At 50.0% G+C, this 27,129-nt stretch overlaps 1 protein-coding gene across 1 annotated transcript in view; it reads left to right on the top strand.

Moving 5' to 3' along the window:
• Nucleotides 1–13,513: 13,513 nt before the first annotated feature.
• Nucleotides 13,514–27,129, top strand: part of Clstn1 (calsyntenin 1) — a 64,798-nt gene continuing 51,182 nt past the window's right edge. The window contains 1 exon segment of the mRNA XM_032894372.1: nucleotides 13,514–13,861. Within this exon segment, the coding sequence (XP_032750263.1) occupies nucleotides 13,771–13,861 (91 nt within the window). The 5' untranslated portion in view covers nucleotides 13,514–13,770.

Raw genomic sequence — 27,129 nt, 5'->3', positions numbered from 1 at the left:
TTGCTCCCTCCCTCCAACACTGGCATAGTCCTCTCTTCCAGACACTACTCTGAGCTTGCTCTCACTTTAGGGATTTTTTTTTTTTTAAGAATGCTCTCCCCGAATGGCTAAATGAACCTCAATCCTCTCCGGTTAGCCTGGGGATGGAGCTCCGTGGGCAGAGTCCTTGTGGGGCCGGTAGGAAGCCCTGGGTTTGAGCTCCTGCATAGTGGTGCATTCCCCAATCCCTTGGGGACTGGCAGCTGAAGGATCAGAAATTCAAGGTTGGTTCCTTGGTAGCACTCCACGAGTCCTAACACTCAGGAGGCATAGGCTCACAGACCTCTTTGTGAGTTCAAGGCCACCTTGATCTACATCGAGAGTTCCAGGACAACCAGAACTACCTGGAGAAACCTTGTCTAGAAGAAAAAAAAGTTCAGGGTCATCCTTGGCTACATAGCAAGTTTGGGAATAGCCTGGGCTACATGAGACTGCCTCCCAGCTTCAGTGGTCTCCCTCACTTTAGGGTTCACCCATCACCATTTCTTTTCTTTCTACAAATACTGACACCCCTAACTTTTTAAATTTATGAATTTTCTTTTTTTTTAAAGATTTTATTCATTTATTATATATAAGTACACTGTAGCTGTCTTCAGATACACCAGAGAGGGCATCGGATCTCTTTACAGATGGCTGTGAGCCACCATGTGGTTGCTGGGATTTGAACTCAGGACCTCTGGAAGAGTAGTCGGGTGCTCTTAACCGCTGAGTCATCTCTCCAGCCCTAAATTTATGGATTTTCTTATCTACTCGTTTATTTCTTCCTACTAAGGGTCTTGGATCCTTAGCTATTGTGTCCCCAGTACCTGGCAAGGCATGGCTCTCCATAAAGTTCTTTTTGTTTTTGTGTTGTTGTTGTTTTTCGTTTTGTTTTGTTTTTCAGATAGCCCTGACTATCTGAGAACTTTCTCTGTAGGTCAGGCTGGCCTCGAACTCACAGAGATCCATCTGCCTCTGCCTCCAAGTTCCATCTCTGCCTCCTGAGTGCTGAGATTAAAGGTGGAGTGTGCCACCATGCCCTGCATTCTCCAGAAAGTCTATTTTTACGTAAATACGTGTATCTTTCCTACACACACACACACACACACACACACACACACACACACACACACACACACATATCCATAAAGTCTTAAGTGACTGGATAGCCTTGGCCTTGGTATGGTTCCTCTGCTGGGCCCCCTGTGGGGTACAGTGACTATTTTCTGATATCAAGGGCACCGTGCATAGAGGAAGATGCTCTGTGTGAAGCATCTCAAATTCCCATGGGATATCCCGGGAGTGGGCTGGGGGGGAGGCTGGCCTTGGCACCAAATGGCTCTCCAGGCCTTCTGGGCCTGTCTTGTTGATGAACTGATTTTGGGCTACGGAAGTGGTGGGGGTTAGAGGGCATATGCGCGGTCAGCAGAGGGCTAAGGTGATGATTGTAGGAGCCACAGCCTCGAAGCGGGGTCCTGGAGGCCTGGCGCTTCCTCAATGCGCTTGCCCAACGATTAGGAACCATAGCCTAGGGGGCCTATTCTGGAGCCCTGCCGATTCCTCTCTGCACTTGTCCTTTAGGGTTCTCATCTGCTCCCACACAGACTGGCCTTCTTTCCTTGCCACAGTGACACAGCTCCTGGCAGTGTTGATGGAAAAGGAAGCTGCTTCCTCCGGGTCCCAAAGGATTCCCAAGGCTGACTCTGACTGAGTGTGCTTGAGTCACGTGTCACCCTCTGGACCAATCACGATGGCTGGAGATTTAGTTCTATTTCCATTGACTAAATGACTGGGGTGGAGCATCCTATTGAAAAGGGACATCATCACTAGAGACCCACAGAGGGGAGAGGCCATGTTGGTTCCTAAAAAGGATGCTGAGTGCTTCGAATAGGAATGTCTGCTACAGATCCCTGAAGCTGGCTGAGTCCCCAGGGTGAGAAAATCGTGGCTCCGTCAGCCTGCCACAGAGATGAAAACCACTGAGATTATGACGACCAAAGTCTTCCATGCTTTCAAACCGCCTTCTAAGTATTTCTGCGCACACCCATAGGCTGAGCTGCCCCCGACCTCGGCCAGACTGGCTTCTTCTGCAGTCGGCAGTAGTTAATATCTCAGGGGTGCACAACTCATCAAGGTCCTCAGAACAAGCCACCATTAAATGCTCAGCCCCAAATAGGATCTCTATCCTAGCACCTCCAAAGCTCGGGGGATGTCACGGAAGAAAGAGGGGGGAGGATGGAAGACAAGGACAGGGAGGGGTGTGTGAAACGGGAGGGGTGTGTGAAACGCCGTCTTCAGACATGACGATTGGTCATTGGAGTCATGACCCTATTGCCGATATGGTTACCTGCACAAGACCTGCACAAGGCCAAGCCAGCAATCTCAGTGAGCTTTCCAGCAGGCTGCACTAAGTGGAATCAGTACGTTATTGAATCAATAAAGATGAGGATATGAGGGTGGGAAGGAGGCCTGGGGGGCTTGTCCTGGGGGTTGGGGGTTAGGAGTTGGGTGTGGATACATTGTATACATGCAAAAAATTGTTAGGGCTGGAGAGATGGCTCAGCGGTTAAGAGCACTGACTGCTCTTCCAGAGGTGCTGAGTTCAATTCCCAGCAACCCCATGGTGGCTCACATCCATATGTAATAGGATCTGATGCCCTCTTCTAGTGTGTCTGAAACAGTGTATTCACATACATTAAATAAATAAGTAAATCTTTTTAAAAAAAGAAATTGTTAAAGAATAAATAAAAGGAAAAAATGACACTTTTTACAAGTAGACCTGCTGTATCATCAGAATGGTACTATACTGACAAGACTTTAGCCTTCTTGCCAGAGACTTACTGTATAGGCGTACTGTGCTTTGAGAATCCCTGCAGCAAAGACATCTAAAACAGAAACTACAAAGGCATCCTTTCCTACCTTCCTGTGTTTTGTTTGCTTATTTGCTTGTAGCCCAGGATGGCCTCAAACTCACTATGTAGCTGGAGCTAGCCTTGGGCGTCAGAACCTCTTATCACTGTGTCACCTGGGATTACAAGTATGTGCTACCACACATGGCTTTAACCCCAACCTGCCCCTCCTCTACCTCCTTTGTTTAACCTTCTAGTTTAGAGACAGAATCTTGCTAAGCTGCCTAGGCTGGCCTTGAACTCACTCTGTAATCCAGCCAGGCCTGGAATTACCATCTTCTCTTCAGACATTGGACACACAGAATTAGGTTCAGCCTCACCCTGAAGACCTCGTTTTAACTTGACGACCGCTGTGCAGACCCAGTTAAGGTCACATCTGGAGACTAGGAACTCAATGTACACATTTTGGGGGACACGGTTCAGCCACGGTTCAGCGGGAATCCCCTCCCTCTGTCTCACTAGCGTTAACACCGTAGCCAGAAGCTCATGGCTTGTGGTCTGCTGGAAGAGAGAGTGAGCCCATAATCGTGTTAATTGCCACAAAACCACATCTGCAATTAATATGCCTTTAGAACAAAGAGCAAATGCACTAATGACTCGTAATTGGACTTCAGCTACACCCTCGGCAGAGCCGTGCTACTAAGCCCGGGTGTTTATGCTCCGCTTCGAATTAGCAAAGATGAACAAATTAACATCCATTTCCCCTTGGCTCAGCTCTGGGGTGGGTGGGGGGGTCTGGAGGGGCACCTCGGGGGTAGAGATGGCTGATGGGTACCCTAGTTGGATCCTATGCCAAGCAGCTAGGCCCAGCCTTTGGGTCAGTGGGCAAGATGAGGGTGTCAGAGTATTGCCTAGCATGCTGATCCAGAGGGAAGGTATCTAGACCCTTCCATGAATCCTGAAGCCAACGCAAACCTAAACGGGCTTTGGCAGGCACCTGCTGGCGCTGGGGACTGTGTGTCAGGTGACAGGGAAAGTGTGATTTATTCTCTGCTGTATTGGGGGAACTCACACACAGGGGAGGGCAGTTGGGGCCCTGAGAAGCTCAGGGCTGTTGAGCACTCCCTCTCTGGGGTAGAGGTTACGTCCAGGGGCAGATGGCTGGCTGGAGAAAAGGAGTGACAACCCCCCTCAGAGACTCCTTTTTCTTCCTCCCCGCCACCCAGCACCCTCCCCTTGCTTTGTGTATCCCGGACCTTGGTGCAGGCTGTCTGCTCACCTTGTCTCCTCCCCTCAGGAAGGTGCCCTGCTCAGACCTGGATGCTGAAGGCTTGTCAGTCAGTCTTGACAAGAGGCAGCACCGGCACAGCTCTGGGGCCGGCCACAGCCTCCTTACCTCTGCCTTCACGTGTCTGGAATTCTTTGCTCTGGCTTCCCATCTGCCTCTTCCTCTACCTCCGCGTCCTCATCAAAGCACACCAGGGAAGGACTGCACATCCAGCCTGTGGCTCAGGCTGTCTTAACGCTTCCATCCATCACAGCTCCTGGCTGGGCCAGCGCTGTCAGGGAGAATCATTTACAGACTCCTCAGTGCCGCCCCCTCTGTTGTGGGCCCCTAGTCTGTCTTTCCCCACCCCCAGCCTTTAAAGGCAGCGAGGACCTGACATGCTAGCTGACCTTCTTGCCTTTCCCAGGTCTCTCTGGGCCTCCTCCTGGCCCCTCCTCCTGCTCAGGAGGCTCATTGAGAATTCTCCGAGCTCTGTAGCTGGGCTGCTGGAGGCTGCCATCCCCAGACAGACAGCTTCTGATTTGTAGAATCTTAATCAGTGACCCAGGGCCCAGCCAGGCAGCCCGACTGAGGTGGGGTGGGACACCGTGTGAACAGGGCCAGGGAGACAGGAGAGAGGACAGCTCTCCTCTGGCTGCCCGTGGCCTAAGGGGATCTAGAAACTGGAGGCTCTTGGTAGCCCCCCAGGGGATGGAGGCAGGAGTGAGCATCCACAGGGGCAGGGGCAGGTGCTGAGAAGTCTCTCCAGACAGGAGCTTCCTTTCTATGGCGGTACAGGCTTTAATAGGAAGCAGGCAGGTGGTACTGGGCTTTATGAACAGGGCTCGCTATGATGTCCTGGGCCCCTGGCTCCACTACCCAAAGATGTGAGGACCTCGGAGTCTGAGGCCCTGGAAGAAGGTACTTGGCTTAGGCACCACTCGTTTGCATTTGCATGGCTATTTATTTATTTATTTGTTTAATTTATTTTTAAAAACTGGGTCTCATTATGTAGCTAGCCCCAATTGGCCTGAAATCAGTCTGTAGACCAGGCTAGGCTTGAACTCACGGAGATGTGCCCGCATCTGGCTCTGTGGTGCTGAAATTAAATACAAGTGTCAGCCTGCTCAGAACTTAAGGTACCCTTCTTTCTTTTCTTTTTTTTTTTTTTCCGGAGCTGGGGACTGAACCCAGGGCCTTGCGCGTGCTAGGCAAGCGCTCTGCCGCTGAGCTAAATCCCCAACCCCTTAAGGTACCCTTCTTAAACCAGCAGATCCAGGCATGGCAAATCATGCCTCTAATGTCAGCTTTCAGGAGGCTAAGGCAGGAGGATGATGCATTTGGGCCAGCTGAGGCTAGACAGCAAGGCTCTCTCACAAACAATAAACCTAAGAACCGGTTTATTAGAAATTATCAGAAAATAGCCATACAGAGAGTGGGGGTGTCCAGTACCCCCAGCCTGTTCCCACCTGTGGGTATGTGAGGAAGGACAGGAAGTCTGCCTAGAATGACAAACATCAAGCACGGAGTCTTCTCGAGGGCCACACGTCTGTCCACAGCATCCCTTGAGAGGCACGCACCTCACGATTTCCCTACTTCTGTGGATGAGCGAATGGAGTGCAGACGCCACAGAACTACAGGATGTGGCCGAGCCAGGGTTACATGAGAAGAGACCCCAGAAGTGTTTGGAAACCTGCCAGGGGCCGTGTGCCAACGATGAGTCTGCAGCCTGTGAGGGCGTGATCTGGAAGGGCACAGTCAGACCTCTCTCTATCCCAGCGTCTCGGTCCTGACATCACAACACAAGCACTCAGAGGGGGCAGGGGGGGTGGGTATGAGCCAGACTGTGGCAGGCAGATAGATCGTCATGGCCTTGCAGACTTTTCAATGCCAGGGCATTGGTGGGGGTCGCAGTGTTGGCTCTAGGGACAGGTAGCTGACTAGTGAAGGGAGGCGGCAAGCCCCCTTCAGAGGCATAGATCAGACTCCTGTCCTTTCTTTCTCTGCCCCTCTCAGCACTCATGTATACCTGCTTTGACTTTCCATCGCTGCAAGGACAGGCTGTCAGACCTAGCTGTGTAATCTTGGGCAAACCGCTTAACATCTCTGAATACCGGTCGGTGTCTTCCTGTGTGTGAGAGGGTCATAATTACATTAATTGTGTGGGATACTGCCAGCGTGGACTCAGACAAGGCACACAGCATCCTTTGTGGAAGGCTGTCCCACCGCAAACAACGTGGGAGCAGAGCTGGCTATGTCTCCATCTCCAGAGGCGTGATTAATCCGGGCGACACAGATGAGGAAGGAGGGAGGAGGTAGCCCCAAGCCACATAGTGAGCTGAGGACTGGGGAAGCCCAGGGTTTGGCTCTTGGTACCCTACCGTCTTCCCTAGCACTGGATATTGATGGCTGAGCTTCAAGGCCAAAGGAAAAAAATCACTGGGGGCGTGGGATGGAGGGCAGATAAAAGACCAAAGAAGAACCGGGGACTTAGCTCAGTGGGTAAATGCACTTGATGAACAAGCTGACGACATGAGTCCGGATCTAAAGGCCTTTGAAACCGTAAGATGTATGACCCGTACCTCCCCCAGCTGCCCATCCAAGGGTGGGATCGGGATATACTGCCCACTGCCTTTGGTTCCTGCTGGGAGGGACAAAGCACAACACAGAAGGGATTATGAAAAGGTGACATTGTCCCTCTCTGACACATTCGATCACTGAAAGGATAGTTACTGCATCATACCTGGGGCTTTTCCTATCCCATACAGGCCGCACAGCCATGAAAAAGTACTAGAAAGTCAGAAACAAAAAAAGACGGGGTTGGGGGATTTAGCTCAGTGGTAGAGCCGCTTGCCTAGGAAGCGCAAGGCCTGGGTTGGGTCCCCAGCTCGAAAAAAAAAAAAAGAACCAAAAAAAAAAAGCAAGACGCAGAGACTCTTGTCGGTTGGTAACCCTAGCACTGAAGTAAAGACATAAGGATCGGGATTCAAGGTCTTCTGTTCTGTTAGGTACCAAGTTCAAGACCAGTCTACGCTGAGACTGTCTCAAAAAAAAAAAAATCTATGTATCTATCTGTGTATCTATGTATCTATGTATGTATCTATGTACCTATGTATCTGTCTATCCATCTATCCATCTATCCATCTATCCATCATCTATCTATCTATCTATCTATCTATCTATCTATCTATCTATCTATCTATCTATCTCAGTTGGTGGAGTGCTGAGTTAGTATGTACAAGGCCTTGGGTTAAATTTCCCAGGGTAGGCGCCATATTCCTGTAATCTCAGAACTCTGGAGGCCAAGACAAGAGAATCAGGAGTTCAAGGTCATCTTTTGTTTTGAATTCCAAGCTAGCCTAGGATAGGAGACCCTGTCTCAAAAAACAAAACAAAACAAAAAACCAACCAAACAAAAACTCCTGGTCTGTGATTGAGTACTGTCAACACTCAGGAGGAAAAGAAGGCAGGTGGACCTCTGTGAGTTCAAGGCCAGCCTAGTCCACAGAGGAAGATCCAGAACAACCAGGGCTACAGAGAAAAACCCTGCCTCAAAAACAAAACAAGTCAAAGCTATGAACAAAATAAATAATGCAACAGCGTCTCCCACTGCAGTAGCAATCGCGCCAAGCTCTGTGTCCTGCTGTTGGCTCAGCTGTTCTCCATGACAACACAGTAATCTCCCATGAGGGGCGCTAACTAAGGCCCTCAACCAACGTCATAGGCTTTAGAGGTAGCGGAGGCCCGCTCATTGCACACACACAAGACTGGAAACAGACCTTTAATAAGGAGGAGTCTGTATTAGGGGCCTGATTAAGACGCTCCTATACGCTCCCTCATTCACGTAACTGAGTACTACGCAGCTGGGACAATGATGGCTGTGTCTATGTACAATGGAAATCTCAGCCTTGGTCTTTCCATCCGTCTGTCTGTCCATCCATCCATCCATCTGTCTGTCTGTCTGTCTTCTTCCTTCCTCAGGGCTTCATACATGCTCCTTCACTGAGCTTCACCCTGCCCTGGGATATTTTCTTAAGTGAAAAAAAAAAAAGCAAAACTCAGAACAGTAGGTGTGATCTGCTGCCCTTCATCTCAGAAAGCAGAGAGAAATATAAAAATAAAACCAGAAAGCAGGCAGACTGGGCATGGACGTGTGTGTGTGTGTGCGTGTGTGTGTGTGTGTGTGTGTGTGTGCATGCGTGCACACGCTCGCACATGCAATACCAGCCCTAGGGAGGAGGAAGGAGAGGAGGGGGAGCTCATGGTCACTCTCTGATATATAGCAAGTTTGAAGTCATTCTGAGCTACAGAAGCGTCTGTGTCAAACAACAAAAGACAAACCCTCCAAACAACCCCAAAAGTAGAAAGGTAACCCAGAGTAGACAAAATGGTGAATATCTATACAAGAAAGGAGGGAGGGAGGGGAAAGGGACAGAAAAGGACTTTAAAAATATTTTGCTTTCGCCAGGTGGTGGTGACACACACCTTTAGTCACTGCACTCTGGAGGCAGAGGCAGGTGGATCTCTGAGTTCAAGCCCAGCCTGCTCTACAGAGCCAGTTTCAGGACAGCCAGCGTTATATAGAGAGAAACTTTGTCTCACCCCCAATTGCTTTCTAGGTCTGACTTTAATACAACTATAAAACAATTAATTTGAAGTTTTACAGAAGAGATGAGTAGAAATGTGTTTGAACCCAAGTGTGTCCAGCTTTAAACCATATTATACATTGTATCCGAGAATGTAGCTCAGAGGTAGAATGCTTGCAAGATGCCCGAAGTCATGAGCTCTGTGCAGGGCACCGCCAATAAACAGACAAAGAAGTAGGAGAGGGAAAAAGGTGAAAACAACATTGAAAGAATTCTCGCCAGGGCTTGCTGATGTGTACCTGAAATACAGTTCACGGAGGGAGAGACAGGAGCTGGAGAGGGCTCAGCTGCGGCTCTTCCAAAGGGTGTTACAAGCACCCAAGTCACGTGACCTGCAACCATCTGTAATTTCAGTTACAGGGATCCAACAATCACTCTCTTCTGGCCTCTTTATGTGTGTGTGTCTGCATAAAGAAAAAAAATCTTTTATCAGCAATAAAGTGATCTGCTCAGGCTACCCACAGGCAGAGATCAGGCTCGACCTTGTGCTCTAGGTCCTAATGGTTCCTGGTGGTTTCTTGGCTGAGGCGTTAGGACCCGCAGGAGTTTACGGTCAGCATGAAGACTTGTCTAACCTTCTCTGGTTGCAGCCCCTGACTGGCTTCGTTTCCCTGGTATATGGTTAGACAAGTACCCATAATAACTGCTTACTGGTCCAGACTCCCCTCTGCAGACACTTGCCAAGCATATACTGTGCAAACCAGTAATAATGTGCCTGCCTACCTGTGAGCCGGCGCTGCATTGCTGGCGAAGGGTGTCCTGCAGGTGACCTCAGTTCACCCTCACTGCCATTCTGGATTTAGGACTCACACACCCAGCCAGGAAGCCCAGGATCCATGAGATTGGCCCAATGGTGTCTTCTACAACTGGAGGGCAGGACTCTACAGGTTTCTCCTCCTCCTTCTGTTTTTTTTTTTCTTCCTTTCATTTTATTTATTTATTTATTTTGATCTATTTTTTTGAGACAGGGTCTTTCCTGGAATCTGATATGTAGACCTGGCTGGCCTTGAACTCACAGAGAACTGCTTGCCTAAACAGCTGGGTTTAAAGGCATACCTCATTACGCCAGCTCCAAAGCTGTACCTTCTGAGGCAATGGAGCCAGCTGTGGGATCCTGGAGTGCCTGCATGTGTGTGTGTGTGTGTGTGTGTGTGTGTGTGTGTGTGTGTGTGTGTGTGTGTACTTCACATATAGGCTCCTGTTTTATTTAGAGTTGGTGACAAAATTGAATGCCAGGAGTCCTACGCTCTACCAATCTACCTTTAAGCGAATTTGACATTTCCCTCCTCTGTGAAACAGAGACGACAAAAATACCTTCTGGAAGTGTTGCTGGAAACCATTTGCAGGTAAGAGCATGGAACAGAGGCTCCTATTGTTATCAAGTATTTCCCCAGAACTCAGTGATTTGGGAACTCTGTCCTCACCACACACTGCCTCACATCTCGAGTTCAAGTCTTCCTTGACCAACTGTCAAAGCCCCTACTTATCCTCGATCCCACAGGCAAGCCTGGCTTCCTCCCACTGTTTCCTGGTCCCTCCCAGACCCCACTCTGCCGGCCTCCTAATCCGGATCGATCGTTTGCACACTAGCAATCTCTTTGAAAAGTGCCACTGTGGCAGATGCTCTCCTCAGGCAGACCAGACACCAACTTTCCTGGCTTCCAAGACTTCCACATTGACCTTTGCAGCCAGTCAGGCTATGCTATGGGCAGAGTCTCAGCATGGGCAGGGTGCCCAGCTCTCCAGGCCACCCCACCCACCCCAGCCTTTTCCATCTACCTCTTTGTTTCTAAGGGACAGTGACGAGGAGAGATAAGGGGTTTGGGATTCCACACAGGGAAGATCTTTGTTTCTGTCTTTAATAGAACTGAATACATTAAAATTTCCCTTTGGCACGGTCTGTTGACACCAGCCAGTTCTGAGGTGAGACCTTGGTTTCATGTTCTGCAAATCTTAAAGATTTCTGAGAAACCTGCAGAGTCCTTTTTTTTTTTTTTTTAAATGGTGAGTTCCAGACTAACACTACTACTAAAATGGACAGGAAATTCACTCAATTCACCAGTAGGATATTTACTAAGTACCTACTATGTGCTTGACAATATGCCAGGGCTCAGAAGCCTTCTACTCCCAAGGGAAAATGCACGGACCATCAATTTACAAGGGTTGTATGCAAGACTCTGTGAAACATGTTAATTTTTTTAGCGACTGGATCGCACTGGCTACTCTTGCAGAGGACCTGGGTTTGGTTCCCAGGGCCCACAAGGCTGCTGACAACCAACTGTAATTCCAGTTCCGGGAGATCTTATGCCTTCTTCTGGTCTCCTTGGGCACCTCTTGGTACACAAGCATGCAGGTAGGGAAATAAATACCCATGCACATAAAGTAACAGAATAATTTAATAAAAATTTAATTTACATTTCATTTAATTTCTTGTGTGCTTGTGTGTGTGTGTCTCTGCGCACGCGCGCGCGCGCATATATGTGCACACACACAGTCCACATCTGGAAGTCAGAAAACAACTTGCATGTGGTTTCTGGGGATTGAACGCATTCATTAGGTTTTGGTGGCAAAAGCCTTTAGGGCCTTTGTCCCCTGAGCCACCTCTCTCCAGCCAAGGTCTCTTCGCTTGTTTGTTTGTTTGAGGCAGGATCTCCTGTCTCCCGGGCTGGCCTCAAATCCCCTATGTAGCTGAGGATGATCTAAATTTCTGGTCTTTCAGCTTCCACCTCGTGCGCACAAGCATGTGCCGTCCTGCCCAGTTTATGGAGCGCTGAAAATGGAGCCCAGGCTCTCAGGAATGCTAGGCAAGCACCCCGCTGACTGAGAGCTACCTCCCCAGTCCCCTGTGAGACACTTTGATTTCATCATGTGGCATAAATCTCCCGACTCTAGAGATGTGGGTATTGGATTTCACAGGAGAGGAAAGAGATCCGGAAAGTTTCATGATTTGCACACGGCACTCCTTGCCAAAGCAGAGCACCGTTCCAGCCCAGTCCTGCCGGCTTGGACTGTCGAGTTTGGTCCTTCCCACTGGGCTTGGGGGGATGGTGGTGCGTGTGTGTGTGTGTGTGTGTGTGTGTGTGTGTGTGTGTGAGAGAGAGAGAGAGAGAGAGAGAGAGAGAGAGAGAGAGAGAGAGGACTGGGGAGGTGGGGCAGGGACTGCCAGGAGGACTTCTTGACAGAGGCAGCCCTGACATTCTCGGGACAGGGGTGAAGGAGGCTGGGCTAGGGGATGCAGGCCTTGGGTAGGAACGAATTCGAGTGAAGACACCGACAGCACACTCTTAGCTGTGTAGGTCCCAGGCTGAGGTGGGGAGCCTTCCCAGAACTTCCTAGAGCAGCTGAGGTGGCAATAGGAAGTCTCAAGAGTCAACAACAATGCTGGCAGTTGTAGTCGCAGTCAGAGGATGACATCTTTGGCTGGGAGGAGTGCTGGGGGCGTGGTCTAGAGGTGGGGACGGGTCAGAAAACAAAGGACAGAGAGGAGAGTTTCCATTACAGTTTGCTTTGACCCCCTCTCGGGTCGCAGCACCTCTCCTCACAGCTGTTGAAGGTCTTCCTGTAGCATACAGTCCAAGTCCTCTGACCTGCCTGTGTCCGGGCACTTCAGTCTACCTCTATGGCCTTCTTTCCCAAACTCTCCTAAACGGTCCTCTCTCCCGACAGGCCATGCTCCGCCCAGCATGGAGGGCTGCCCGCCTTCCTCACCCTCTCCCCAAGCTAGCCCACCAGCACCCTGTCCTCTCCCAAACACACCCCTGACATTGTTGATGACTCGTCCAACATTGGCTGAATAACTCTTGTAGGGCAGTTGAGCTTTTTGTTGTGGGTGTCTCCCTAATGAGGCCACCCTGCCCTCCAGGGCTGACCCTACATTGTTTTACCTGAGAAGGCATTTCACTTTCCTCATCCGCAAACTGGAACCAATTAAGTCTCCGAAGGCGCAGTGCTCACTGAAGCTCACAGTGACTGCCAGCCCTCTCCTCTAGAATGGGGCAGTGTGATGTGTGTGTGTGGGTGTGTGTGTGTGTGTGTGTGTGTGTGTGTGTGTGTGTGTGTGTTTCCAGATTACAGTAGCCCTATAAGGAAAAGGGACAGACTCCAGAACCCTGTAGAGAACCCTTCTTTTGAATTTCCAAATTCCTAAAGGATACGTAGTATCTCTATTGCGCCACAAGCCTATAAGCCACAAAAGGTTTCTACGGTAAATCAGGAATCCCTGGAGTCAGAAGTCTCTTTCTAAACCCCCAGACTGGAGCTGGAGAACAAGTACAGACACCCTAGGCTGTTTACCAAACTCACTGGGATGAGCTGTGTTCCTTGCTCTGCTCTTCACCTCCACTCCGCAGAGGAGGTCACTGAGGTGCTTGGAGGAGACACCGCTTGGATAAAGTGAGCCGGTGCTGGAACTCCGAGGCCCACGGATCTGCAGTTCTAGGGGGTGGAAGGACAAGTCCTTAGGTTCGGAAACCGAGGCGCAGATCCCCAGGAGTTTTGGGGAGCTTCCAGGTGCAGCGCCCAGGGGCGCGCGCGAGGAGGAGGAGTGGATGCTCCGGGGAGGCTGCGGGCAGGGGGCGCGTCCTGCCCGTCCCTCCGGGCTGCTCCCGGGCCAACCCTCCCTGGCGCGTCCCCGCAGGCGCGCACCGAGGGCTCAGCCTGTGGGCTCGCGCACCCGTGGAGCGGGGAGCGTGCGCGCGCGCTCTCCCTCCCCGCCCCGCCCGCCGCCACCCCGCCCCCGGCCGGGTACCCTCGCCGGACCCGAGAGAGAGCGCCGCCGCCATCTTAGTCGCCGCCGCCGCCGCCTCCAGCGCAGCGCTGCCGACGAGGGGAGGGCGCGCGCGGCCCAGCAGCACGGCGGCTGCCGCTCACATCCCGGTGCTCGCCGCGCCGCCCAGCCGCTGGCCCCCGGCTGCACGCGCCCCTCTCGGCGTCCCGCGCGACTCCCTGCTGCTTCCGCGTCGGGCCGGCCGCGGCGCTCCGAGCCCGAGCGATGCTGCGCCGCCCTGCGCCCGCGCTGGCCCGGGCTGTCCGGCTGCTGCTGGCGGGGCTGCTGTGCGGCGGCGGGGTCTGGGCCGCTCGAGGTAAGCGGCGGGGCTCGGTGAGCCGGGTGCGGGAGCCATAACTGGGTGCAAGGTTGGGCCGAGTGCAGGAGTCATGCGGGGCCGCGGGGGTCGGGTCGGAGCCGGGTGCGGGAACCGTGCTCGGGCGCAAGGTGGGGGGCCGAGTGCGGGAGTCATGCGGGGCGGCGGGGTTATGGGCAAGGCGGGTATAGTGCTGCAGTCTTGCAGGGCCTTTGGGTTCTGGGCCGAGTGCGGGAATCGTGCCAGAGCCCAGGGTTCGGGCCCTAGTGCACGCATTGTATCAGGCAAGGTTCGGGTCCGAGTGTGGGGATCGTGCAGAGGCCCAGGGTTCGGATACGAGTGCGCGAATCATATTGGGCAAGGTTTGGATCGGAGTTCCGGAATAGTAACCGGGTGCAAGGAGGGGACAGAGTGCGGGAGTCGTGCAGGGCCGCAGGGTTTGGGTCCGAGTGTGGGAATTGTGCCAGGGCCCAGGGTTCAGGTCCGAGTGCGCGCCTCGTATTGGGCGAGGCTCGGATCCTAGTGCGCAAATCGTCTTCGGCAAGGTTCGGGGCCCAGATCGTATCAGGTGCACGGACGGGTGCAGGACCCAGTGCAGGAATAGTGTCAGAGCACGGGGATCCGTGCCTAGTGAGGTAGTGTTGCTGGGGCGCGGGGTTCCGACCCGACTGTGGGGCTGATTGCCCGGGCTCAGTGCGGAACATCGAGCCCGCTCACTACGTGAGGTTCAGGTTCAGGCGCTCAGAGAAGAGCTCCGGAGAACCTAGGCGCGCGCTGCAGATGCCTGGGGAAGCCAATTTCGTTCCCGGGCGGGGCACCTGGGCCTTGACTGTCCTAGTTGTAGCCGCAGGGGTGGTTGAGGTGCTGATCTGGGGAGATCTGGGGACGTGCGGTGGGGGTCAGCTCACTTTCCAGTAGCGCACGCAGCCTGGGGGTGCGCCCTTGGGTGGGATGCAGTGTGTTGGATGATCAGCCTAGGGATGCATACACGGATTTTGGTGTGTGCTTACATAAGATTCCACTCCTCCGCATCACTCTCCCAAGATCCCGGTTCTCTGCTGCGGCTAAGTGGACACCACGACTTCGCCCCCTTTCGCCTCCTCTCCGCCGCCTCTCCGCGTCCTTTAAACGTGTGGTTTCGGAAGTAGCAGGGGCGAAAACTCCGCTCCCTTCCCACCCTTTTGCCCAAAGACGAAATTGAGAAGGTGCTTGTGTTCGCTGTTCATCCACCAGTGGGAACGAAGTGTTCATCTCCTGTCACTTTACTCAGAGTAATGTTACCTGACTCGTGTGACCACGACGGAGACCAGGCAGCCCCGCTGATTCCTTAGGAGTGTAGGAGGCAAATATTTCTTTGCTAACTGAGTGTTTTAAACCTTTCATGCACTTCAACTAAACATTTTACCTGCCTTCTGATACTTGACCGAGGTTGCCACCGAAAACGCTTACGCATTGCAGATGAAGGCTTCTGAATGGAACTTGAAACCGTAAACATTTCCCTGGTCTTAAAGAAGTCTAGGTATTACAGTCCGCAGAGTGCTCGAATCTATTTTCTTCGAGTGTATATTTTGGAAATCAAAAGAGCCTTGTGGGAGGAGGATTGATAGACGTCTGGGTGAGACGGTCACATAATAACTTGCAAGCTTTCAAAAGAGATCCTTTTTCTCCTTGGCCTGATGTAGGAAAGTTGTGTTCACAAAAAGGGCAGAAGAGGGCAAAGCATCCTTTGTTCCAACATGCCACACAGAGGGTGATAAACTGAAAACGTCTTTTATTTCATCTAGAACATTCTGTCCATTCTTGTCAAATTCAGCTCCTTGCCACTAAGTATCTAAGTACTGCACATTTGATTATTTTTATTTTTTGAAAAGTTTCATCAAACCAACTATGAGATGAGATTTGAAGCCTGATATATTCAAGAGGGAGAAAAGTCATTGTCGCTTCTCTTGGGGGAAAAAAAAACGTACATGAAAGCAGGGGAGGGCTGGATTGGGTGTTTTGGAAACAGTTCAAGTAATATTTGGTTGAGTTGGTAATACAATTCCTTGCTTGAATCTCAGCTTTTAAAGTGTGTTCCTACACACCCTCTAATTACTCTGGTAAACTATGGTTCAGGCTCACCTGATTAGCCTCATTATGGCTGAGAGGAACGTGAAATTTCCAACGTCTTCAAAGTAAAAATGTTTGAACATCAGTTTTTCTTTTGCATGTGTCGTTTTTTTTTTTCCCCCCAGCCTGCACGGTCATGAATATTCCATGACATGCTAATAAAACAATTTCAGTTTGAAATGTTACAAATGAGTTTTATATGTAAATATGCAATTTCTGCAGGCACGTTCCCTGGCCTCATTATTTCAGTGAACATCTGAGTCCTCCCTGCAACGTTGGTGCTGGGGACGGAGCCCAGGGCTCGTAGGCTGGGCAGGTGCTCTGTTCCCAAGCCACACTGAGCCACACTGCCCCTTCAGTGTTCCCCATTTGTTTCTTGTTGCAATGGAATGGCATAAAGTGTTGTTCATCCTCCACACGCCTTGAATGGTTATTAATGAGATAAAGGTCACATGCAGACTTACAGTGAGAACGAGATAGTCTTACTCTGTGGCCCGACTTGCTGTGTAGACCAGGCTGGCCCTGAACTTGTGATTCTCTGGGCTCTTTTCCCTATTGCCGAGGTTACATATATGTACCTTCTGTATGGCTAATTTGGGTTTTTTGTTTGTTTTTTTTTTTTTTTAAGAGTACCATAGAATTTCACTTTAATTTAAAAAATCCAGCAAATCAAAACTCTAGACGTCTCCTCTGCATGTCCTGGATGGTCTTGTCTGCAGGAGCTCATCTTCTAGCCAAGGAGATTGGGAGAAACCATCAGGGGACAGAAATCGAGTGCAGAAGACAGAAACCGACATGAACGGGGATGCGAGATGCACTGGGTTTGTTTTTGCTTTTGCTTTGTCTGTCTTTTCTTTCATTTCTTTCTTTCCGAGACAGGGTTTCTCAGTGTAGCAGCTCTGGCTGTCCTGGAACTCACTCTGTAGACCAGGCTGCCTCAAATTCAGAGATCCTTCTACTTACGCCTCCTGAGTGCTGCGATCAAAGGTGTGCATCGGGGCTGGGGATTTAGCTCAGCACCTTACCTAGGAAGCGCAAGGCCTGGGTTCGGTCCCCAGCTCAAAAAAAAGAAAAAAAAAAAAAAAAAAAGGTGTGCATCACCACTGCCCGGCAAGATTTCCACACAGGCTTCTCACAGCCTCAGTCAGAAATACTGGGGGGGGGGGTGTTGTTGTTGTTGTTTGGTTGTGCTCTTTGGTTTTGTCTTCAAAATCAGAATGCTAACGGTCGAGCATGAGATAGGAAGGAGCGCCTAAGCTTTCCTCCTGTCCTGTTCCACAGCTAAAGCCTCTCTTGAGAGACAGGTGCCAATTTGAAGACTGAGCCCAGGGTCTTGCGTGTGGCTAAAGAAATGTGCTGAACTGAATCTCCTGCCCTCACCCCTCTATTTGAAATTGTCTGTCTGTCCGTCTCTCCCAGACCCCTGCTCTCCCTTTCTCTGTTTCACTTGCTCATTTTGCATATTATTATTTTTTTTATTATTATTATTATTTGGGAGAGGGAGCACATCTTCTAGGCATCTTGCTGGCCCCTGTTAAATGGGTTTTTAGAAATAACTTTTGAGGTGGGGGATTATTTCAATACAGACTTTATTATTATCCTTAGTGAACACTTTGTTTATTTGGACCCTTAAATGCAAAAAGAAGTAATAAAATGTTACTAAACCTTAGTGTGTCATAGTTTAAGAAAACTTTTTTTTTTTTTTAAATAAACTGTGAGCTGACATGTGGTTGCTAGGAATTGAATTCAGGACCTCTGGAAGAGCAGCCAGTGTTCCTAACTGCTGAGCCATCTCTCCAGCCCATAATTTTTTTTAGGGTGGGTGCTGGGCGGTTTGAGACAGGGTTTCTCTGTGTTGCTCTGGTTGTTCTGGAACTTGCTCAGACTCATAGAGACCCACCTACCTCTGCCTCCCAAGTGCTGGGATTAAAGGCGTGCACCACCACTGCCCGGCCTGTAATTTCATTTTTAAGTCAACAAGAACAACTCGTTTATGTATGAGAATATAGCCTGAAATGACATGTTTTTGTGAAATATATCATTTTTATATTGAAATGAGAAAAAGACTATAATTGTAACAAGCTTCAGTAGCTGAGTACGCGTTTGAGTTCTAATGCCATGGCACATGATAAGGAAAAACACTTAAAAAAAACAGAACCGAGGCTGGAGAGATGGCTCAGTGGTTAAGTCTCACCGTTTTCAGAGGACCTAAGTCTAGTTCGGTCCAGTGGATCTGGTGCCCTCTTCTGGTCTCCTAGGGTACTGCACACACGTGGTGCACAGACACACCTGCAGGCGAAACATATAAAAAATTAAAGATAAATCTTCTTTAAAATCAAAAGAAACCAGGCATGATGACGTATACCTGTAATTATAGCCCTGAGGAGGGTGAAGCAGGAGGATTGCCACAAGTTTGAAGCCAGCTTTGGCCCTGCAGTGAGTTCCAGTCCAATGTCAGAAGCCCGTACCTCACATATTCGGGTCGAGGCTGCAGACACGTTCTCGCTTGCTTTTCCTGAGGTCTTAATTTGCTGGGAGCAGAGTTTCTCAAAAGGAATCCGTCTTTGCACATGGAAGTCTAAGACGTCGATTCTCCTGTGAAACGCGGCTTACGCAGAACATGGGGAATGTGTGCTCCTGTTCTCTTCGTTGTTTAGAAACCCAGACGCCGCCGTGCCCTTTAGACGCAAGCGGAGGCTATGGAAAGGCCACAGGTGGGAGCCGCATGCTGCGACAGCCCCTCCCTGAGCACATTCTCTGTGGGAGCCACCGCACGGAGACATCTCACTTAGCTGCACAGAATTGTCCTGCCCTTTGTCTGCAGTGTTTTAGCGGTGATTTTGTTCATCTTATCATCTAGCTGTGGGATGTATTATTAGAGCAGACATTTTCACAGGCTCCCTTGCTGAGTGGCTTTTTTTTTTTAAAAGGTTCTTGGCAAAGGTTCAGTTTCTTCAAAGTAACTGAATATAGATATATACTTAAAACCTGTAACGTGTCTGAAGGTCAACTTCCTTCCACTCCAACCCCAGCAGGGAGGGCGTGGTGGGCAACATAAAAAAAAGAAGGTCTGTGCTTTCCTTTGTACCTTTCTCGTCAGAGGCGGACATTGTCTCTGTCCCCTGCTTCAGGTCAGGTCCCAAGAGCTCCTGTTGAATCTCTTCCCAGCTTCGCTGTTGAACCCATTCTCCATCTCATGAGCAGTCAGCCTCTGAACTCACTCTTTTTTTTTTTTAAAAGATTTATTTATTTTATGTATTTGAGCACACTGTCGCTGTCTTCAGACACACCAGAAGAGGGCATCGGATCCCATTACAGATGGTTGTGAGCCACCATGTGGTTGCTGGGATTTGATCTCAGGACCTCTGGAAGAGCAGTCAGTGCTCTTAACCACTGAGCCATCTCTCCAGCCCCTGAACTCACTCTTGAGGTCAAAAGAAAGCCAACGTTTCCCATATCCATTCAATGAAATAATTAACTGATAATTATGTTGTAGCTGGAACCCAGAACCCTGTGTATGCTAAGTCAGTGCTCTGCTACCGAGCTACATCCTTTTTTTTCTTTTTTTTGGAGCTGGGGACCGAACCCAGGGCCTTGTGCTTGCTAGACAAGCGCTCTACCACTGAGCTAAATCCTCAACCCCAACTGAGCTACATCCTGACACTCCCTTTGCAACAACACTGTGGAGGTAGATCTCAAACCATAAAATTTACATGCGTGTGTGTGCGTGTGCATGTGCATGTGTGTGTGTGTGTCTGTGTGTGTGTCTCTGTGTCTCTGTGCGTGTGTGTCTGTCTGTGTCTATGTGTGTATGTGTGTCTGTCTGCATGTGTTTGTCTCTGTGTGTGTGTGTGCCTGTCTGTGTGTGTGTGTCTGTGTGTGTCTGTCTCTGTGTGTGTGTCTCCATGTGTCTGTCTGTCAGTGTCTGTGTGTGTGTGTGTGTGTGTGTGTGTGTGTGTGTGTGTGTGTGTGTGTCTGTGTCTCTGTGCGTGTGTGTCTGTGTGTATGTGTGTCTGTTTGCATGTGTTTGTCTCTCTCTGTGTGTGCCTGTCTGTGTCTGTTTGCATGTGTGTATATCTGTCTGTGTATGTGTGTCTGTGTGTGTCTGTCTGTCTCTGTGTATGTGTCTCCATGTGTCTGTCTGTCAGTCTCTCTGTGTGTGTGTCTGTGTGTATGTATCTGTCTGTGTCTGTCTGTCTGTCTCTGTGTGTGTCTGTGTGTGTGTCTGTGTGTGTGTGTGTGTCTGTGTGTGTGTGTGTGTGTGTGTGTGTGTCTGTCTGCATGTGTTTGTCTCTGTGTGTGTGTGTGCCTGTCTGTGTCTGTTTGCATGTGTATGTATCTGTCTGTGTATGTGTGTGTCTGTGTGTGTCTGTCTGTCTCTGTGTGTGTGTCTCCATGTGTCTGTCTGTCTGTCTCTCTGTGTGTGTGTCTGTGTGTATGTATCTGTCTGTGTCTGTGTGTGTGTGTGTCTGTCTGTGTCTGTGTCTGTGTGTGTGTGTGTGTGGTTGACATCAGATGGCGTGTTTTATGATCTAGGGTTCACCATGGCTGGACTGCCTGCCAGTGAATTCAAATCTCTCCATTTCTTGCCACCTCAGGAATAGGATGTTTGACTTCATCACCATGCCCTGTGTTTACGTGGGTACTGGTGATCTGAACTCGGGACCCTGTGCACAGACACACACACACACACACACACACACACACACACACACACACACACACACACACACACACACACCCCTACCTTAGGAGACAGTCTCATATAGCTCTGGCCTCACCCAGCCATATAGCCAAGATTAACCTTACAAGTCTGACCCTCCTGTCTCCGCCCCCACCCCGTGCATGCTGGGATTATAGACATGTACTCCCCTGCGGTGCTGCGATAGAACCTGAAGTTAACCCTTTCGAGTGTACCATTTGGTGATGGCCCTGTGCAGAGTGGCAGTCACATCCATGCCTTTGGCAAGCACTGGTTTTCTGTCTGGATGTCCTGGTTCTGGACAGGGCACACCAGTGTTCTCACAGTACTGCCCAGGCCTCTTCCTTATGTGTATCCTCAGGATATGTCAGTGTTGCAGCGAGTGTCAGAACCTCATTAAAAATTTTTGGCCAAATGATGCTCCATTGTGCTACATTTTATGCATTTATTCACCGGCTGGGAGGTGCTGGATTACGTCCACTTAGTCCCTTTTCTTTTTTAAAAAATTGTTTATTTTATGCATATGAATACACTCTCGCCATCTTCAGACACCAGAAGAGGGCATCGGATCCCGTTACAGATAGTTGTGAGCCATCATGTGGTTGCTGGGATTTGAACTCAGGACCTGTGGAAGAGCAGTCAGTGCTCTTAACCACTGAGCCATCTCTCCAGCTCACACTTAGTGCCTTTTCCATACTATGAACATTGATACACAAGATTTTGAGGATGAGTCATAAGATCTCTTGAGTAGGAGTGGGATTTGTAGGGATTAGGGTAATTCTTCGTCCTCTTCCTTTTCTTCTTGATTTGTAGGAATTATGGTAACAACAACTCCTCCTCCTCCTCCTCCTCCTCTTCCTCCTCCTCCTTCTCCTTCTCCTCCTTCTCCTCCTTCTCCTCCTCCTCCTCCTCTTCCTCCTCCTCCTCCTTCTCCTTCTTCTCCTTTTCCTCCTCCTCCTCCTCCTCCTTCTCCTTCTTCTCCTTTTCCTCCTCCTCTTCCTCCTCTTCCTCCTCCTCCCCCCCTCTTCCTCTTCTTTCTCCTTCCTTCCTCCTTCCTCCTCCTCTTTTCCAATCTCTCATAGCTCGGCCTGATCTGAACCCATCGAGTAGTAGGGGCTCTCATTGGTTCCCTGATCCTGCCACTAAGAAGAGAGATCCCAGGCTACTTTTGGTTTAACCAGCCTCCTTACTCAGAGGCTCCGCCATCTGGCAACCTTCACAGTCGCCCATGGGAGGATTTTTCTGTTCAAACACCGCATCCGACGCTGTCTGTTCTTAGGTCACAGGTTGCTCATTTTTTCCTACTGGGGCAAAGAAGTGTTTCACCTAACCGGTTCCCTCCTTGTGTCATCCATGTTCCCCCTTCCCCCACGGGGCTCTGGGTACAAAGCTGCCTTTTCTCTCGCTCCGGTTTCCTTTGCGCTGAATCCTATCTTCCTTTCCTATCTTGGCGTCATCACCGCCTTCGGCTCTTTGCCACCTTTCACTCTGAGAGGCCCACGACGCTCTGTGGCCCAGTATCTCCCAAGTCCTGATGCTCAGTGGTCTGAGGTGAAGCCAGCTCATGTGAGGGACACATGCAGAGTGCGGGTCTAGGCTTCTGAGCAGGGCTGAAGGGGCCGGAAATGACACTCGAAGTCCTAGGCTTCAGTCATCGTAGAGGATGATGATTGCTCATTCATTATAGTTGTTATGCTGATCAAAGACCGGGGTTTAAAAATTAAATTATTTTGTCTGGTCTTTTGATTTTCTTTAATTAATGTTCCTTATTTACGCAGCCTTTAATCCTGGTACAAAACATTTGGAGATGACGTTTTTAGATTCAAGTACATTTTAAAACTCGGTAAAAAATAACTGTCATTTTAATACCTCCTTAAAAATCAAAAGAAACAAAGATACTTATTCTAAGTTCTTCCGGTACTTAAAAATCCTTAAAATTCCGTATATTCTGTACAAAACCGAGAATGCCCTTCGAGGTTCTGATCCTTCTGTCTCCACCTCCATGGTCTGGGACGACTGGCGTGTGCTGTCATTCCCAGTTTGTGGGTTCAGGGCATCAGACACACATACACACACTTAATACACATTCACACTCGAGTGTGGCTTTGTGAATTCTAGTGAGTACTGTAAGGCCAAGCCATACTCGAGTGTGTGTGTGCGTGCATTTTTTTTGACACAGGGTCTTACCCTGTGTCCCAGACCAGCTTAGAACTCACCATATCACCCTGGCCTGCCTTTAACTTTCCTCAGGCCTCCTTCTGCAGCCTTCTAGATGAAGCAGCCATGCGTACCCACCCTCCCAGCTGATGCTTGCCTCCGGCCTCCTGGGAGACTCCAGTCTTCTATTCTCTAACAGCCTCAGGATGGAGGCCCCCCTTCTTTGTGTGCACAACACCTTGCCACAGACATGGCACTCTAAGTCCGTCGGAGACAGGAAGAACAAGTGGGGTTTCTGTGTGATTGGGGGAGTTAAAACCCCGTGTCGGGGGGTTGGGGATTTAGCTCAGTGATAGAGTGCTTGCCTAGGAAGCTCAAGGCCCTGGGTTCGGTCCCCAGCTCCAAAAAAAAGAACCAAAAAAAAAACAAAAAACAAAAAACAAAAAAAACCCCGCGTCGGACAGACTGTGTTTACCTTTAGGAAATGTTGACTAATTCCTGCCAGTTTCGTGCTGCATATAGAATCAGCACCCAGGACTACGGTCATTAAAATTCACGGCGAATCCGTCAGCTCTTTTTCCTGCCTTGCATTTCAAACATTTGTCACGAGCAAGAACCGTGTACACGGACGTTGACGATGAGATTTTTTTTCCTGGCCTCTTCTGGGTAAAGACTGTGGAAGAACAGCGGGGTGGGGGGGCTGGCAGGAGGGCCGCGGCCAGCTTTGTGCCTGAGCCCTGTTACGGGGCGCTGCATTAATGGCTGAGCAGCTCGGAAATCCTCAGGGAAGGTTGTGCACCGAGGTGGTGAGGGCTGGTCTTGCTTCTGAGCGTTCGTAAATGTCTTCATACTCCCATGTGTGATTCCCCGGTAAAGGGTTTTGTTTTTTTATTTATTTTCTTGGCAGAGGTTTAGAAAGGCCCTGCCCAGGTGTGAGCTTGCTTAACCAGGGGACGATTAGGACGCATCATCTATATGTCAAAGTCTCAAATGTAAAATAAACGTCCTATGGCTACAGGGATGGCCCGGCAGTTAAGACATCTTGCCGCTCTTGCAGAGGACCAGTCGGTTTCTAGCATTCTTACCACGCAGCTCACCACCACCTGTAATTCTTGTTTCGGGGCATCTGATGCCCTACTCATGTAATGTACACATACACATGTAAACTTTATTTACATGTGGTTAGGGGTGTGGCTTTCCGTTAGAACACATGCTCGCTCTGTGTGTTTGGCCTCCACCATTGCAAAAGCAAAAGGCAACCCGGGAGCTGGGGAGGTGGCTCGGGCTGAGAGCACGTGGTCAGGTCTGGTTCCCAGCACCCACGTGGCCTTCACCTCCATCCATAACTCCAGTTCCAGGGCATCCAGTGCCCTCAGACCTCTGCACGCAGTGCATGTGTGCAAAGCACTCATACACACAAAATGAAATACTATCAAAATAGAACACAGCGACAGAGCCCTTGACTGTCGGTAGGCAGGCATGGCTCAGCGGGTAAAGGCGCTTGTCACACGAGCCTGAATTCCCGGAGCCCATGGTGGAAGGAGAGAACAGAGCGCTGAGCCTCCAACTGTGTGCTCCGATGCGTGAACTCATATTCCTATCCACCTACATATAATAAATATGAATGAAAACGTAGGTGCTTTTTCTACATGAACTGGGTGTGTGTCGTAGGCAAGCGTGCTGTCACTGGGCTATCCCCAGTCCTGGACAATGCCATGTTGCTCCAGTTCTGGGGACTTGAATAACCAGGGCTACAGTGTTAGTGTTTGTTTCAGTGAAATGTTTTAGAGGCCACTGGTGGCCAGGGATACATAGTTGCTTATCTAACTGCCTGAGTTTATTGACCCTTAAAAAAAAGCCATCCTGACTATTCTTTTAAAAGTACTAAACTATGGAGGAGTTAGAGAAAGGACTGAAGGAGCTGAAGGGGTTTGCAACCCCATAAGAAGAACAACAATATCAATCAACCAGATCCCCCCACCCCCAGAGCTCCCAGGGACTAAATCACTATCCCAAGAGTACACAGGGATGGACCTATGGCTCCAGCCGCATATATAGCAGAGGATGGCCTCATCAGGCGTTAATGGGAGGAGAGGCCCTCGGTCCTGTCAAGGCTGGACCGCCCAATGTAGGGGAATGTTAGGGTGGGAAGGTGGGAGGGAGTGGATGGGGGTGGGGGAGCACCCTCATAGACACAGGGAGAGGGGGATGGGATAGCGGGTTTCTGGAGGGGAAACTGGGAAAGGGGATAGGATTTGGAATGTAAATTTAAAAAAATCCAATAAAAGAAAAAAAAAGTACTAAACTTTTTGCCACTTTTAAGAAAAAAAGTGAGGTTGGAGATATGGCTCGGTGGTTAAGAGTATTTGTTGCACTTGTAGAGAACTCAGGTTCGATTCCCAACACCCACAGAGGCTCACAGCTGTCTGTAACTCCAGGGTCTGATGTCCTCTTCCGTTCTTATCCGGGACCCAAGTTAGTCCAGGGATGTACATGCACATAAAACACCCATACACAAAATAAAATAAAAAATGTACGGCCAATGGCCTGGGGTGACTAGTCTTTGGTGCCCTTCTCTAATTATAGGTGGTATCGCCGTGGCCTGAGGTATAGGAGGTTTCCCTGTGTCTTTAGTTGACGCCAGGGCCTTAGTATCAGAGCGGTGACCAGAGACAGAGGGAAAGATGCAGGAAGTATGTGGAGTGAGCAGCCCAAGGGATGTTGTCAGCGCCCTGTTTTGGAGGGAGCAGTGAACCACTGAGAACAGGAAGGGCATGGCTGACCATTGCAGAACTGGCTGCAGCCAGACTGCAGAGGCGGCAGCGGCCGGTCCAGAGCTGGTTAGGACGCTGGAAAATGCAGAACATGGGTGAGCTCAGTTCCTCTCTCTGACACTAGCTCACTGTGACCAGAGCTCTGGTGGTCCATGTCCCCTATGGCCATGGGTCTCATCCTGCACCTTCTCAAGGAGGAGACCAGGAAGCGTACAGGGAGAAAGTCACAGTATGGGATCCTAGGTCTGAGCCTGGCCTGGAGCAAAGGCAGAGGGACCCCAGGGACCCCCGTCCCTCAGCTTGAATGGGTGACTGCCTTCTGCTTGGGGGATCCTCAACCCTGGTGGATGGAGCAGAGCCAGGGGGCAGCGTGAGGGCAAGCGAGGCTCTTGGGCTGGGCGGGCGGGTGGCTTGGAGGGACAGTCTGAGTCTCCGTGAGTCAGTAGGGCAGCAGGGAAGGCCGTGGGACAAAAGTCTTCACTTCTGAACAGTCCTGACTCTCTTGTTTTCTGAGACAGGGTTTCTCTGTGTAGCCTCGGCTGTCCTAGAACTCACAGAGAAATGCCTGCCTCTGACTCCAGAGTGCTGGGTTATAGATGTACACACCATGCAGGCCCAAGAGTCCTGATTTTTAATTTTAAGGGGGAGTCTCCCTGTATTGTCTGAGTGAGGTTGGACTTCAACTTCAGGGCTCAACCAATTCTCCTGCCCACAAGCTGATTGGATTTTCTTCTAGAAATTGAAATATGCTGGTAAACTAAGGCAACTGGTGTAGAAGGTGGTGTTGATACCTTGGCCAGATTAGCCGGATGTTGACAAAGTTAAGCCATGTCTAGTCTGGAGTCGATTGAAATCTCTCCTGGATGCCAGGAGTGTATTTAATCTCTCCTCGCTCAGATCCTGTTGTCGTAAACTGGCCCTCAGCATTCTCTGACCTCTGGTATCTTCTGGAGCTAAGAGCCAGCTTCATTCTGACAGTCTTTTCTGAGATCAAAGTCATGTGTGATGCCGGGATGATCCAGGGGTCACACCTCGGGTCACTTGTTAATCCGCGAGGACAGCAACTCGAAACTCAAATAATAGTTTCTGCTTGGGAACATTAGAAACTGTGGAAGTTTCCCAAGTGACCACGGGATGAGATGTTTACTCAGCCTGTATTGAGATTGGGGTAATCTATAGGGAAACAGTAGTCACACAGACGCCATGGCATGGGTAATCACGGCTGTAACTCCCGAGTCTCATGTACGATGAAGAGATGAGAAGGTGGAGAGAGAATTCCAGTGTCTTGAGTTCTGCACCAGGGTGGGTACAAAGGTGGACACAGCCCGTCTGTCATGGTCTGAAGGGGAAATAACGGAGCCCGAAGTGGAGGGAGTGGAAGAGCCTCCTAGTGCCTGTGGATCAGGTCAGGTGATGTGCTCACCACCGGGGACTGTCTGACCCCTTCTGAAACTTGGTCTCGCTGTCTCCAGCTCCCCGGTGCTGGGATCTTCAGCATGGACCACTTTGATGGCCTTTCAGGAAGT

Source organism: Rattus rattus, chromosome 1 (genome assembly GCF_011064425.1).
Source record: "Rattus rattus isolate New Zealand chromosome 1, Rrattus_CSIRO_v1, whole genome shotgun sequence".
Taxonomy (NCBI): Eukaryota; Metazoa; Chordata; class Mammalia; order Rodentia; family Muridae; genus Rattus; species Rattus rattus.
The sequence above is the reverse complement of the archived record's forward strand: the minus strand, read 5'-3'. Positions and strand labels throughout refer to the sequence as shown.